Below are 14983 nucleotides of genomic sequence, written 5' to 3'. Positions count from 1 at the left end.
TGCTTTATTTTGAGCCTATCAAAACACTGCTTCATTCACATTTCACCTGAACACCACCCTTTCCCAGAGTCCTTTAATAACTATCTTTTCCTTTGTTTGGTAAGACAGACCAGCGCAGTTTTCCTCACTGTAATGGACCAATAAAGCTGGCTTCGCCCCTGATGGTCTCAGGCTATTTGGGCTAGGGCAGCATCCCTTATATGAAAAGAATGAAATGATCTCCTAAGCATCTAGAATGGACTAGTGATGCACCCTCCTTGGGAGAATTGATAGTAGTTGCTCAAATCCTTTTCTGTATTCAGTGGTCCGGAGGAGGAGCCATGGTTGAAGGCGGCAGGGTGGTGCTGGGGCTCGTGCCAGACTTCCAGCCACCACAGTAGGTTAATTTGTGTTGGCCTGTGGCCTGATGCACATGTCTCCTTCCCCATGAAGACTTTCAGTTTCCTCTGAATTCGAATTCATCTCTTTCTCTACTGCTTTGCTCTGTACCTCTCACAGACCCACTCCCTAGGCCTTGTGTTTAAATTGCTCAACCATCTACTACTGAGGCCTCCTGCCCAGGTTGTGAGGGAGACTGGGACCAAGTCTGAGTGGTACACTCAGCTCTCAGCAGGGTGTCTTGCATGTGAGAAAAATCAGCAAATGGCAGTGTGAGGAAACTGCTCCTTTTTTTTTGCATTTTAATAAGTCTTTTCTGTGTTAACAGCCTCCTTCCCCAAACATTCAGTGTGATGACCCTAAGCCAGCTGCTTCTGTCCTGGTCATGAACTGCAAGATCGGTCACCCCATACTCAAGAGGTCATCTGTGAGTCTGTTTTGATTGGCTGACTCTTCTCACTACTCTAGACTTGTCTTCTACTTCCCAGTCTCATTGGAATTTCATTTGTGGTCTCCACACTTCCCTGTACTGTACAGTCAATCCATAGCTGTGCTCAGACCTGCCGAGTTTGTTCTGAAAATAGGGAGTTGGGGGTTGGGGGTACAGCCATAAATTGTTGGCTCACTGCAGTACAGCAGAGGCAGAGGGCAGTATAGAAGGGTCATCAGACCCGAAGTTATTCAGGTCTGATGTGCCACTGCCGATCTTTGAGCGGTGAGAATTTCTCAGATGCTTCCTCAGTTGTAAAAGGGGAATAAGAGGCTTGCATGGAATAATAAATGTGGAAGCATTCCATGACACCAAAGTGTGAGAAATATACAGCCTCTGGCAGAAGTAACACCTGCTTGAGAGAGGGTTGGTAAGGTAATAATATGGGTGTAATAATTTAATTTGAATTTGAACATTTCACCTAAAATGTCATATGGTGTGTTTGAGTGTGATACTGTTATGTTACAGAATTACATGCTTGTGATTTTGTAATAAAGGGGCATTATTTGTGCCAGAGCCTGTGTTTCCCTGGACTGTCTACTTAGTAGGAAGCAGTTTGAATTGTGAATAGTACAGAGAAGAATCAAGTTACTTTTTCTTTTTTCAATAGGCAAACTTCTCAGTAGTCTGGCAACTAAAGGAGGGTACCTTTCCGAACAGGACAGCTGACATCACTGTGAACATCACAAAGTAAGCAGTGTCTGTGTCATAGCAGACCGGGCTGTGGCCCTGGAAGAAGTCTCCCTGCCGTGTGCCTGCATAAGAGCTATGGCTCCCTAACTGCCCAGGAAGAACCTCAGTGACCCCAGAGAAGGCACCTTTGTCCCCATGGTTGTTATCAAAGAGATTTAAAACATTCTTTTATTGGCACACAAGTAAAACTGTGGTATAGTCTGGTAGAATGAGCCTTGGACTGGAGTTCTAGTTCTGGTTCATTTAACTTTGGGGAAGCTCTGTCATCTGTGAAACCTGTGTGTCTGGGGGTAGGGTGGGGGACAGTGTTGGGAAAGGGTTCTCAAATGAGAGTGATTCTGCACCCCAGGGGCAGTACCTGAAGGTGTTTTTGATTGACACAACTTGGGGGTGCTACCAGCATCTAGTGGGTGGAGACCAGGGATGCTGCTTAACATCTTGAACAATCAGGACAGTCTCTCACAATCATTACCTGGCCTGAAATATCAATATTGCTGAGGTTGAGAAACCTTTTTAAATCAAGGTTTCTCCAAGTATGGTCTTCTAGCAACTCTTCTGCACTCTGCTTATCTGCAAGCCTTTTCTTATCTGACCCCTGATGACCCTGGGAAGCCAAGGCCCAGAAGTAGACATATGTACAAAGCAGGTGTGCTAAGAACTGACACTTTTATTTCTTAGTGCCAATGAAAGACCGTCTTTGGTCACAGAGACCCAGAGCCTTCAATTCAGGCATGCCTTCACTGCAGTTCTTCCCAAGTAAGTACCTTCAGGGGGCCAACACCTACAGGACAGTTTCAGGTATTCTCTCTTGTAAGTGGAACTGGAGGGCAGGCTGGATGTGGGCACTGCTTTTCTTTGAGAGGAAGCTCCCACTGATCTCCAGGACCTTAACAGTCGGGTCCTAGAAACCCACAGCAGTAATTGAAGTAGTAGTGTCAACTGGTCTTGCTACAAAAAAGTACTGACATGATGTTAAGGAGGGAAGAAGACGGGCTCTGGGATTGAAAAGTAAGGAAGGAGAAAGGTAAGGCCACTGAGAAAAATTATTATACCCAGAACCAGCCCACATATTCTGCCTGATCCCAACTGCCCTACCACCAATTTACATTTTGGTATTTAGCTTTGAATCCTCTTAAGGAACCTGTCCTAGTGTATCCAACTGGTAGTGTTCAGGTTCACTTACAAGGGGGCCTTGAGGCTAGCACATGTCCTCTCCATTGTAGGCCATCAGTGATGTACGTGAACACAAGCCAGGAGCTCCGTGGCTCTGACTACAAAGAATTCCCCTTCAATGTAAGTGCTTAGTAATTATCATTGCAAAGCTGTAGGTGGCAAAGTGACACCAACTTAGACTTCCCACTCTTTTCTTTGCAGATACATGGCGAAAATTTATTTAAAGCCGAATTCCAGCTGCAAATCTGTGTTCCCATCAAATTACAAGGTCTCCGGCTTATAACAGTGAAGAAACTGACAAAGACTCAGGTACTTAGATGTGGTTCTTACTCCCAATTACATTTCTTTCCACAGTGACTTACGAATTCTCAAAAGTATAAAAACCAGAGTTCTAGAGTTAAAACAAGATTAGTTAACCTGGGAATACATTAGGAGTAAATTCCTTCATGTTCAGAAGGAATATCAACCACCAAGCTCTTAAAGCAACATTTGGTTCCCTTTCCTTGATGAAAAATAAGCAAAAATTCAAACCTTTTTAGTAGCCATGGAAACATTTATTTTCCTGTTGAAAATTGCTAAAGTCTACTTCTCTGTGATTGGCAAATGAGTTTGGTAAGTATGTGGCACTTCTTGAATGTCTCCCTATAAACTGGCTACCATCTTCCTTTTTTCTCTCCCTCCAGTCTGTCTGTTGTGGTCTCTGCTTTGCTGTCGGTTGACTCCTGATCTGTAGCATGGTTCCCAAAGCCAGCCTGATGATACCTACAGGCTCTGCAGGTTCTGATTAGTATGACAGTGGAGGTCTTGGGCTTTCCTGAATATTTTTTTCTTTAAGCTACATAAAGTGTCAAGGCTCAAAAATGAAATGTGCAAAGACATTTATAGAATGGACTCTGCTGACTGAAAGAGGGTTTATAAGTTGTAGACACTTATTCTCATGTGTAGTTTATTTTTGAAGAATATTTGTCATTTAAACATTTCAATTTCCACTTGGAAACAAAATTCTTCTTTGGAAAGCTGATTAGAAACATGGAAAGAATGAGAATGTCACCATCCTCTGGGGATAGAGGTTGAAAACAGCGCCGGGGGGTGGTGGGGGGCTTTCAAGACTAGTGGCCTCGAAGTTTAGGGTAGTAAGGCACCTCTGACTTACTTAAATAGACTGTGTTGGCAGAGCAGGTCAGTGGCAGAGCTGAAGTTCAGCATTGTCTTATGGAAATGCAGGATCTTTTGCCTCGTTTGCTTCATGGAAGGGGTGTTATGTTTAGTCCTGAAGGTCATTTCTTTCAGAATCTTGTCTGTGAGGTAATGTAGCCAGAGCACGTTACTATAAGGGTGATATTCACCCCAGCAGTTGTTGTTCTCTTTCCTCATGAGCCTGTAAATCTCAAACTGGTAGTCACCTTCACCTGTAAATAGGTCCTCATCCATGGAAATGTCGCAGAAAACCACGATCCCATCCCGTTCCAGGCGTGACAGGGTGTAGTCAATGATGTTGACTTGCAGCCCACGGGTGGGGATAGTACTGGTCTTCCCATTGAGGGTGTAGTGGACTTCTTTGTGGCTGGTCTTCTTTAACAGCACATTCCCCCAGTGTAAGTCCCGGTGCTCAAAGTGCAGTGATGCTTCTGCCACAGCGAGGGATGCAGTGACCTGGTGTAGAATGCTCTTTGCAGTAGCTATGGAGGACAACTCCCTTCTCATTTGCTCTAAGTCAGTCCCTCCAGATTCAAATTCTAGCACAATGAAGAGCTGGTCTTCCTCAAAAAAGTCAGGCCGGTCATTTGCAGACCCTTTGGTTGACTTATAGTGATCCCAGGCTTTGAGGAGCAAGGGAGGGTAAGGTCCTTGAACACAGTGCACTGAGTTCAGCCCAATAAAGCCTTCTGTGCGGTTGCATACCTCATCTGACAAGAGGCTCAATTCTTTGGAGATGATGATCTCTGGAAGGATTTCCTCAAAAGTTTTCTGATGTGTTCCATTGATTAAATCTGGTCCTTCAATAGCAATGATTTTTAGGGCAACAGGTATATGATTAACAACTGCTTGAAACACTTCGCCAAATACCCCCTCCCCAATCTTCTCACAGCATTTCAGTTTTTCCGTGGAAAGGCAAGAGCTAAAGGGGATAAGACCCTCCTGGTTGCATTCCCTAAAAACCTTTTCAGCATAAGATGCCTTTTTGTCTGCGACAGGTAGTGTCTTTAAGGGGCTTAACAAATGCATGGAAGAGGAGTGCCAAGGGGACAAAGCACTGTTTGTTGTGTTCATGACAGGAGGGCTTGGATTTTCTGATATGAGGGAGCCAGAGGGAGAAGTGGCAATGTTGTTGCTGCTGCACACCTCTGACAGTGCAGTCACGATCTTCTTCTTGTGGAAACTGAAGGAAGCCCTGGCTTTAGTCCAAGAACTGTCCTTCTGTAAATGAGCCAGGTTCTGGGTGAGGAATGAGTCTTTTTCCATATTTTGGCCCTTTTTAAACTTGTCCCATTGGAGGAGGGAGGTTTCTACTGCCTCCTGATGTTTCCTTTTCCGTCTTGGGCCAATTCTCTGGGGCCTTTTCATTTTCCCATTGGCCTCCTCATAGTCTGTATGGACAGACCCTTGAGCCCCAGTCTCTAGACATGAGTTCTGGGCTGTGGCCCTCTTCCTTCGGATGCTTGATAAAACTGGGCTCTCCAGCCTCTTCCCCACCAGTATCCTTTCACAGCAGGTCTCCCTCATACTCTTCCCATCTCTCCCAAACTCAGAATCCTCATGGTTTCCTGTGTCCGTAAGGCTACAGTGAGCTGACCTGAGGCTGGCACTGGCGTGGTGGGTCAACCTGGTGAACCTGCCTCCTCCTGTTGCTGCCTCCTGGGAGCAGGGATAAGGTGCTTGGTCCAGAGAAGCTGCACCCAGAGGGGCGGAGGGGCCGATAACACTGTCTCCTGGCACTGGAGACCCAGAACCAGGGCCCGGAGAGGCCGGGGAGCTAAACAGGGAGGCACTGGTGCCCAGCTCGCCGCCGTCCCTGGACTGGCTGCATACACTGAGGCCCGGGCTGAAGCGGCCCGGGCTGCTGGGCGGTGAGCCGCAGGGGGTGCTGCACTTCTGCGGGGGCCGCGCTCGCGGCCTCAGGCGTCTTGGGGTCACGATCAGGCTCGGCTGGTCATTGGAGAGTCGACCGCCAGCTCGCCTCCGCCGCTGACCCACCTGGCTGCAGAAGTCGGGGTCGTCAGAATCGTCGGAAGTGACAGACTGCGAGGGTTCCTCGCTGCTGCTGGCGTTGCTGCTGCTGGTGCTGCTGAAGAAACGCTTTGGACCTTGAGGCGCGAACCACTGCGCGCCTGCCCGGCCCGGCCGCCGAGGCCCCCAGCTGCCCGCAGCCCCATACGTTCGTAAGAGCCGATTCCTGTGTCGCGGGACTGACGCCGCCATAGCTCTCACCCGCCAATCGATTTAAATGCAAACACCGCGAGACAACCTCACTGACGCAGGCGCAGAGGCGCTAGCCGGCAGGCCCGCCCATCCGGTCGTAATGCCCCATCGTACGCGCACGCGTATTTCTACGGACTCTTTGGAGCTACCGGCTCTGAGGACGGATTATTTTGGTGGTTTCGGTTCTTATTGTGTAGCGGTAATGGATCTCGTTTCAGGATTACACTGTGTGCACCCAGAGTCGGGAGCGCGCTTGTGGGAGCGATCCGGTTCAGGTGAGCGCTGCGGGCCCCAGAGGGCAAGGGAGGGAGGAAGGCTTGAAGCAGGTGACGAGAGGCCCCGATACTACTTTTCCGACCTTTGCCCACCCCCAGGCCTCGCAACGCAAGCGGGGCGGCCCCAGCGCCATCCTTAGCCCTTTCACTGGATCACGTTTGCCTAGGTCGTGCCTTTGCTTTGGCCAAGGTGAGCGATGCAGCCGCTCTCATTTGTATTGCCAGACCTTTAGGTACTCTGTGCTGTTAAAATCCCAGCTTTCCCATACTAAGAGGGATTGTGCTAACTAGACTTTCCTTTTCCAGCATGTGGAGGAATGGCATTCAGTGAGCTGTGCCATCAGTTCGGATAAAGAAAATGTAACGGTAGCTGTAGAGATCTCCGTGAAGGAAGCCAAGCAGGTACTTGAGACTGTGAAATGCTCCAGAGTTGATTATCCTGCAACTCACGGGCATCTGTCTTCCGTAGAAAGGTTAATAGCAGGATACTAGCATCTCAAATATAACATGTCCCTTGACCCACATTCTGCTCCCGCCTGTTCCTTACCCGATTACACAGGATAATTTATACTGCAGTTACTTTCTAGGAATTTCTTGGGACTCCTCGTTTTCTTACATGCCCGTACCTATTCCAACAGCAAGTTCCATCATTCCACTTCCCAAATACCGTATTTTGCTGTGTATAATGTGCACAATTTTGCCCAAAATTTTAGGGGAAAATAGGGATGTGCATTATATGTGGGTAGTACTAATTCTGTATCTACATAAATGTTTTTAAGTCTTTTATTTAGGCTTATGCGTTAAAAATGTAGCTCTAAAAAGCAATAACGATGTCCGTATGTTCAAAAATAAATGCTAAAATTCCTTTCTAGTACCCAAAACAAGGATCTCAATATAAATAAATTAAAAATTGAATTAAGAACTTAAAGTGAAAGATTTTTTCCCCTGAAAGTTTGGTCCCAAAACGTGGGTGTGGATTATACACGGCAAAATAGGGTATATTCTAAATCCATGCACCCCTCCCCACCCCCACCCCCCACCAATGCTGTAGTTCAGGTGGCCATCTTTTGCCCAGATTGTTGCAGTGCTCTTCTGTCTGCTCTTCTTGCCTCTGCTCTCAGCGTGCCCTCTCCAAACATTCTTCACAGAACAGCTATCTTATAAAAGTAAATGTTGTGCTTTTGAATATACTTAGACTAAAGTCCATACTTTAAGTCCATACTGTGATTTCTTATATTTACCTCAGATGTTACCTTCTTAGAGAGGCTTTCTCTGATCACTCATTCAAAAGTGAGAGCTACAGTGTAGGTTAACGTCTTGCAGTGATCCAGGTGACTGATGAGATTTAAACTGGACAAGTAACTATGGGGATGGAGAAAGAGAGGCTCAAAAAAAGGACACATTATCAAGAAAACTGAGCTGGGGTGGGTGGGTGAGCGTGTGACGTTAGGTAAAGGGTGAGGGAAAAATTGAGGAACTACAGGTATCTTGCTTTGGTAATTTGGTTGCCAAAGCCATTAACTGGGCTAAGGAATACTAGAGATGGAACACGTTTAAAGGGAGGATGGGGAGGATGGTGAATGCTGTACATAAACAGTAAGTCCATGTCTAAAACATGTTTCTTCTCTCCTCCCCCCTCCCCCCATAGGTCCTAAGAGATGTAACTGAACTGCAGATCCTTGGTGAAATATCTTTCAACAAATGTCTGTATGAGGGGCTGAATGCAGAGAACCACAGAACTAAGGTAATCCCTGTCTGTTTTCTGGTTTCCTGGGTAGTGTCCTAGAAGACTGTGCCTAGCCTTAGTGCTTCTGCACAGGTGCTCTGCCGTTTGTTGCCCTGTTCCTGTTTTCAGTCTCTTCGCCTCTGATCTTGCCAACTCTGCCACCAGCTGCCTCTGTGACTTTGTCTCAATTTTTCCATCTGTGAAATGAGGCAATTAAACATGAGGCCTAAGCTGAAATAACTAGGCTGGATCCAACAGTGACATATACTTTGATTTGAGAAGATATTTTTTTAAAAATCTGTGAAATGAGAAATTGTGTGTATTAACCCTTTCCAGTGTATAGTGTCAGCATTTCATTACAATATTAAACAGTTGCCGTACTCAGAAATCCATACTCCTTTGACAAGCCTTAGACTAAGTACTAGAACTCCTGGGGTTGGTTTTACAGAAGTGTGACTGCAGGCCAAACGGACGTCTGCAGTCTGTGGCCTGAGTACTGTGTGCGTTCCCCTTGGTTGTCATTCTTGATGACACTCACCTAGATGTGCTCCTGGCTTCAGAGATGACCCATCTCTTTAGTCAGGCATGGTTCATTACTGGAAGGAATGTTTAGAGACTCAATTGATAACTGTTAGATCCTCTGATTTCCTTTCTGGAGGAGGAGGAGAAAGGAGCAATTCTAGACATGTCAGGAATAACATGTCCCTTTATTTTTAAGCATTTCTAACACAGGAAATGGTATGGAAGAAAGAGAAGGGCCCCATTATTCCACTGCCCAGATTTTTAAAAAATAGAAGTAAGGCATAGAAGAAAATCCAAGCCTTACGGAAAGATATCAAATGAAAAATAATGGCTCCTTCCCTCCACCCTTTCCACACCAACTCCTCTTCCCAAAGGGAGTTACTGTTAACAAGTTTCTTCTGTGCATGTTCTTAAATATTTATGTATTTCCTCATCTTACCGATATTTCTCTACAGTATAGATTTCTTATAATTATTTTCTTTAAATTCAATACCCTAAGCCAGGGATGTCAAACTTATTTTCACCAGGGGCCATATCAGCCTCTCGGTTGCCTTCAAAGGGCTGAAATAATTTTAGGACTGTATAAATGTAACTACTCCTTAACTGTTAAGGAGTTGAAATTACATTCGGCCCTTTGAAGGCAACCGCAAGGCTAATGTGACCCCTGGTGAAAATGAGTTTGACCCCCCTGCCCTAAGCAAAGTATTAAGTAGTTCCAGACAATAAGCACCTGACTTGCAGTGAATCTGTGAGTACAAATAGCTGTGTATCCAAGTGTGTTTCAGCTGCAAGGAAGGGCAGACTCGGCCTTTGTTGTTCACCTAGTAAGGGAGGCAGACGAGGGTCAATGGCTGGTCTCCTTTGAGTCTTGTGCACACATCTCTGTGTTGGTGATGCTTTCCTCATGGCCCGCACAGAGCTCCGCCTTGCCCACAGCTGTATTTTCACACAGCAGGACACAAAATAGGAAGAGGTCAGTAGCAAAAAATCTTTTCTTCATGTGCTTTCCCTTTTCAGGGAGTGAAATTTTCCTAAAAACTCCCAGCACATATTTCCCTATATGTTGTTAGTGAGAACTGGATCTTATGTCAGTTGTTGGCAGAGGTGACAGTCAAGCTTTGTCGTGATTAGCTTAGACCAGTCATGATTTCTGGACCAAATCTAAATGGAGAGAATGGCTGTGGAGTAGCCCCGTCAGTGTCTGCTACAAGCAGTGGTATCCTGTGTCCTGCCTCTCCCTTCACCTCTACCAGGGCGGCCTTGGGGCCCTTTAGAAGCCTGTGGGTTTGGAAGGGAGGAAGGGAAAGAGACTTTGAGAAATCGGAGCATTTCTTCAACTCAGACCTGGCCTGTTAAACCACTCTCACCTTGGAACTTCCTTTCATCACTTTCCTAAGCCCTGGTTCTCAAGTCCTTTCCTCCTCCCACTTCACTTCCATAGAAGGAAAAAACCCCAGCTCTCTTCCTGTTCCTCCCTCTCTGTTGCTTTGCTCCCTCCTACTCTCAAAACCTAGAACTTAATCCATTTTAAGTTCAGCTGTGTAAATAAGGCCTGGAGGGTCAACGCTAGGAAGTAACCAGCATGTGTTTTTTCTAATTTACTTACTGATTTGAGAGAAATATTGATTTGTTCCACTTAATTTATGCATTCATTGATTGTTTCTTTTTAAAAACAAGTTTTACTTACTGATTTGAAAGAGAGAGAGGAAGAGAAAGAAAAACATCGATTGGTTATTCCTTTTATTTATGCATTAATTGGTTGTTTCCTGTATGGCTCTGATCGGAGATCAAACCCGCAATCTTGGCAAATGGGGATAGTGCTGTAACCCACTGTACTACCCAGCCAGGGCTACCAGCATTTGTAACTTAATTAGGAGAGGCTTTAGAGACAAATTTGTCCAGCCTTCCACTCCATACAGAATTTCATTCCAAAGCATTGATGACCTCGGTGCTTAAACACTCGCGTGAAAGGAACTTGGTATTTTGGGCAGGCAGAGAAGTTCTGGTGGCCCTTTGGCCTCACTTAAGTGCTGGGGTCCTGCTCTGGCCATGATGTGTATGCTCCCCACAACTCGGGACAGCCACGTCTGGGTCGCACTTGGGAAGCACATCCCCTGAGCTTTCCAGCTGAGTCCTGTTGTCACTAAACCACAAGTGGGGTCCCGCTGCCCAGCCACCCTCTAGGCAAAATTCCGTAGGCACAGCTTTGGTGATAGAGGAAAGGAGTCTTTATTCAAAAGCTATACAAATTTTGCAATAACAGCTTTCCATATGCATTAGTCATTTAAACCTATCAAGGCTAAACTCTTTTACTCCTGAGTTCCCCTGTCATTCCCTCTGTTAGTTTTTAATTATTTCTGTAGGGTTAGTTTATAAGCTAAAACAATGTAAGACACAAAAGCTACACAACTCTGGAAGAATATCAGGCTTCGTGTCAGAGCCCATCCCTTCTAGCACACCCAAAGAATAACCCTGCCACCCTCTGCCAGGCCAGCCCTATCTAGGCTGTGCCCGGAGTTTCTTCTCCCATCCGAAATACATCCAAAATACCAGCCTTTGGGGAACGCAGGCAACTGCAGCATGATCATCCAGGCATCCTTGAGGAAGAGAAGCCAAGAGCCATCTCTGCCCTCCTTGTATTTTTAAGCCTGGCCCATGATTCCAGACTCCCTAGGCTGGTGGTTACCATTGCCTCGGGCAGCCTCCTTGTCAGGCCCCTCCCTCCTGCCTCCTTCCTCCCCAGTGATCTTATCGGATCTCTCTGTGTGGCTATTAGTGAGGAGACAGCTTAGACTTTGAAACTGAGTCTGGGGATTGCTTCTCATGAAAGAGCTCTACAAAGTGCCACATGGGTGTGGTTCTGCATTTATTTTCGTGTCTCTGGGGTAACATACACTTTAGTCCGGTGAGGAGCAGACCAATATCTTTGCCATAGAGTTTGTGGAGAAAATTGTATTATCAGACGTCGTAGAACTCAGAAAACGCTGTCAGAGCAGAGTTGGAAGGAATTAAAGATCACTTTCAATAGGTCATCTTTTTGAAGATGATGAGCTTGGGGATCAAGGATGTATAATGGCCCAGCTGTCAGTCTTTAAAACCTAAAGACCTTAATCCCGTGGGACCCTCTGTTAAATTGTCAGAGAATCCTTAACAGAAGGTCACAATCTTCTGACAGACTTAGCTCTATTTGTGTATTACAAGTCAAAATAGTTTCTATAAAGTATTCTCATTATTTTAAACAGAGGGGAAGGGAAGGAGAAAGAGAAGAACAGAAACATTGATTAGTTGCCTCTCGCATGCCCACAGCTGGGGACCTGGCCCACAACTGGGGACCTGGCCTGCAACCCAGGCATGTGCCCTGATTCAGGAATCGAATGGGTGACCTTTTGGTTTGCAGGCTGGTGCTCAGCTGCTGAGCCACACCAGCCAGAGTTGTTCTTTTTGCTTTTTGAGGATTTTATGGATTTATCTAGCTCAGAGAGTCTTGCCTTAGCCAAGGTCAGTCTACTGATGACCCATCAAAAGCATTCTTCGTTTTTGTTACAGTGTTTTATCTCTAGCATTTCTTTTTGGTTCTTTCTTAGGATTCCCATCTTTCTACCTACATTGCGCATGTGTTCTTTTTCTGTTCTTGCATGCCGCCTACTCTATCCATAGAGCCCTTAGCATGTTACTCATAGTTGTTTTAAATTCCTAGTCTGATGATTCTAATGTCCTTGCCATGTCTGGTTCTGATGCTTGCTCTGTCTCTTCAGATTGTGTTTTTTGCCTTTTGGTATGCTTGGTAATTTTTTCTTGACTGCTGGGCACAATGTATTAGGTAAAAGGAACTACTGTTAACAGGCCCTCAGTGATGTGGTGGTGAGGTGTGGGGGAGGGGAAGGATGACAGAGCATGTAGGTAGGTCTCAGTCTCTTAGGGGGCTTGTGCCTCTGGTCTGTGACTTTCAGAAGTGTTTCTCAGGTTTTTTTCCAACTGCCATAGGTGGTACAGAACAGCTAGAGAGGGCTCCAGTTGAGTATTTACCTTCCCCCACCCAGGTAAGTTAGGCCCCGAAAATAAATACCCTAGTAGATTAGGCTGTGGTTAACTAGTTTCTCTTGAAGGCAGGCCTTTTTAGGAGAATGGGTGCTCTGGTGTATTTCAAAAATGGTTCCTTTTCCTTCTCCCCCTGCTGGGAGGGGAAGAGATTTTTCTCCAGTATTTACTGTGGGAACCTGGTGAAGCTCTTGGATGTAAATCTCAGTGTTGTGGGGACCTCCTTATGACTGGATTCCCTGGAGTGTTTTTTTTTTTTTAAGATTTTATTTATTTTAGAAAGAGGGGAAGGGAGGGAGAAAAAGAGGGAAAGAAGCATCGATCGATTTTCTGTGTCTTGCACACCCCCAGTTGGGGACCTGGCCCACAACCCAGGCATGTGTCTTGACTGGGAATTGAACTGGAAACCCTATGGCTCCCAGGCTGGCACTCAGTCCACTGAGCCATACCAGCCAGGGCTCCCTGGAGTTTTTAACTCTCAGAGTTGTCCACACTGAGCCTCCAGCAATTCATCGATTCTAGTTCAGGTTTCCTACCCCAGCACTGTAAGCCTCTACTCATATTTTCCTCCTTAAAATAACGTGTGGAATTTTTTCTCATTTGCTTTACCTGACTTACTGGGTGATCTCTCTGTTTTGTCCCAGATCACTGTCATCTTCCTGCAGGACGAGGCCCGCCACTCCTTGCCTCTCATCATTGGAAGCAGTGTTGCTGGCCTTCTGGTTTTGATCGTGATTATAGTCATCCTGTTCAAGGTCAGTTCTGTCGTGTCCATACAGGTTCTGGTGCTGGGCACAGTACTCTCTGGGACAGCCGGTCCAGACTTAGAGCAGCCGCCCTGGCCATTTGGCCACTTGACCCTCTTCCTTTGGCCACACATCTGTTAGGCAAATGAGTGAGACAGTTTCTCTCTGAGAAAGATAAAGATGTAATTGAGGTATTGGAGTACAGAGAGTTTTTCCTCAGATCCGATTATTGCTTCCCTATTTAAATCCTTCTTTTAATGTTCTTTCTTTCTGCTATACAAGATTCTCTATTCTCTGGCCTCTACCCGCTCCGCCCTTAAGTCTTGCTTTTTTCCTCAGAGTGTGAACTAAGTAGGTTTGCGTCTTTGTGCTTGGAATCAAGCTGTCTACCGCCCCATGCTCTTTCTTCTTCACATGTTCACTTTGCTCACACTCTTCCCTGAAAACTCAGCCCAGAGAGTCCTAAGTCCTTTGAGCTGAATTACATGCTTTTCCTGTGAGCTCCTTCCCAGAAACCCTTCCAGGTGGCACTATGTGGTAATTCTTTCCCTTTTTACCAGATGGTGAGTGTCTTGATGTAGGAGGCCATATTCGATCTTCTGGCCTTGCTATAGTAGGCTGAGTCCTTTTACATAAACAGGGTCTGGTATAGCCAAAACTGTAATACTTTGCAGAATTAAGTTCAAAGGGTTAAAGAACTTTGAGGGTTTAGAGAAAGGGTGAAGATCATTTCTGACTGGGGAGTGAGCACCAGGAAAGGCGTGTGGGAAAGGCAGCATTTAAGATGAGTCTTGAAAGATTGTGTTACCTGGGAGAGAGTCAGAGGAAGCATGAGCACCCGCGGAGTATAAGGGCTCTTTTGGCAACAGCCATATAAATGGTCTATAATTGGGCTTCCCTGCCCTTTGTTTCAGTGTGGCTTCTTTAAGAGAAAATACCAGCAACTGAACTCGGACAGTGTAAGGAGGGCCCAGACGAAATCAGAAAATTCACTCACAGAAGATCAGGACCAGCTTCCTCGTGCATTGGGAGAGACCGTCAGCCTGTCCTCGAACCTGTAGAAACTTGGTGTTTTACTAATTACTTTTTCTTTTAGGATGATCTAGGGCAGAATTGAAGAAATTGTTTGTAGAATATTGGTTTTTAATAATACATTGTCCCAAATGTGTCTGTGCATTGTGCAAAAAATAAACTTGGGAAACATTTGGTATTAAATAGTATTAAACTGTTTTCTTTATAGAAGTGTCTTTGGCCTTGGCTGGTGTGGCTCATTGGGTTGGGTGTTGTCCTGCAAACTGAAAGGTCTCTAGTTTGATTTCCAGGCAGGTCACATGCCTGGGTTGCCGGTGGGGTCCCCAGTTGTGTTCATGGGAGAGGCAACTGATTGATTTCTCTCTTGCACATTAATGTTTCTCTCCCTCTCTTTCTCCCTCCCTTTCCCTCTCTCTATATGTAAAATTTTTATTAAAAAATATGCCCTCCAGTGTGGCAGATACTGGCCAGCAGTATCCACGGTCGCTGC

General features: G+C 45.8%; 2 protein-coding genes across 2 annotated transcripts in view; one reads left to right on the top strand and one right to left on the bottom strand.

Moving 5' to 3' along the window:
• Positions 1-14676, top strand: part of ITGAE (integrin subunit alpha E) — a 59102-nt gene extending 44426 nt beyond the window's left edge. Inside the window, exons 22-31 of the mRNA XM_045824628.1 lie at positions 707-805; positions 1479-1558; positions 2240-2317; positions 2785-2854; positions 2936-3043; positions 6373-6429; positions 6736-6831; positions 8078-8173; positions 13360-13470; positions 14376-14676. Of these exons, the coding sequence (XP_045680584.1) occupies positions 707-805; positions 1479-1558; positions 2240-2317; positions 2785-2854; positions 2936-3043; positions 6373-6429; positions 6736-6831; positions 8078-8173; positions 13360-13470; positions 14376-14522 (942 nt within the window). The 3' untranslated portion in view covers positions 14523-14676. The remainder of the gene's footprint in view (positions 1-706; positions 806-1478; positions 1559-2239; positions 2318-2784; positions 2855-2935; positions 3044-6372; positions 6430-6735; positions 6832-8077; positions 8174-13359; positions 13471-14375) is intronic.
• HASPIN (histone H3 associated protein kinase) lies at positions 3267-6162 on the bottom strand. The gene has a single exon (XM_045824630.1). The coding sequence runs from the start codon at positions 6152-6154 to the stop codon at positions 3884-3886; it is 2271 nt and encodes a 756-aa protein (XP_045680586.1). The 5' UTR covers positions 6155-6162; the 3' UTR covers positions 3267-3883.
• Positions 14677-14983: the final 307 nt, after the last annotated feature.

Source organism: Phyllostomus hastatus, unplaced genomic scaffold (genome assembly GCF_019186645.2).
Source record: "Phyllostomus hastatus isolate PE091 unplaced genomic scaffold, TTU_PhHast_1.1 phas_scaffold_55, whole genome shotgun sequence".
In the NCBI taxonomy this organism is placed as follows: domain Eukaryota; kingdom Metazoa; phylum Chordata; class Mammalia; order Chiroptera; family Phyllostomidae; genus Phyllostomus; species Phyllostomus hastatus.
Note: the sequence above shows the minus strand (reverse complement) of the source record. Positions and strands in the feature narration are given on the sequence as shown.

Coding starts and splice junctions, on each gene's coding strand:
- HASPIN (XM_045824630.1), bottom strand. CDS start 6,154: ATGGCGGCGTCAGTCCCGCGACACAGGAATCGGCTCTTACGAACGTAT.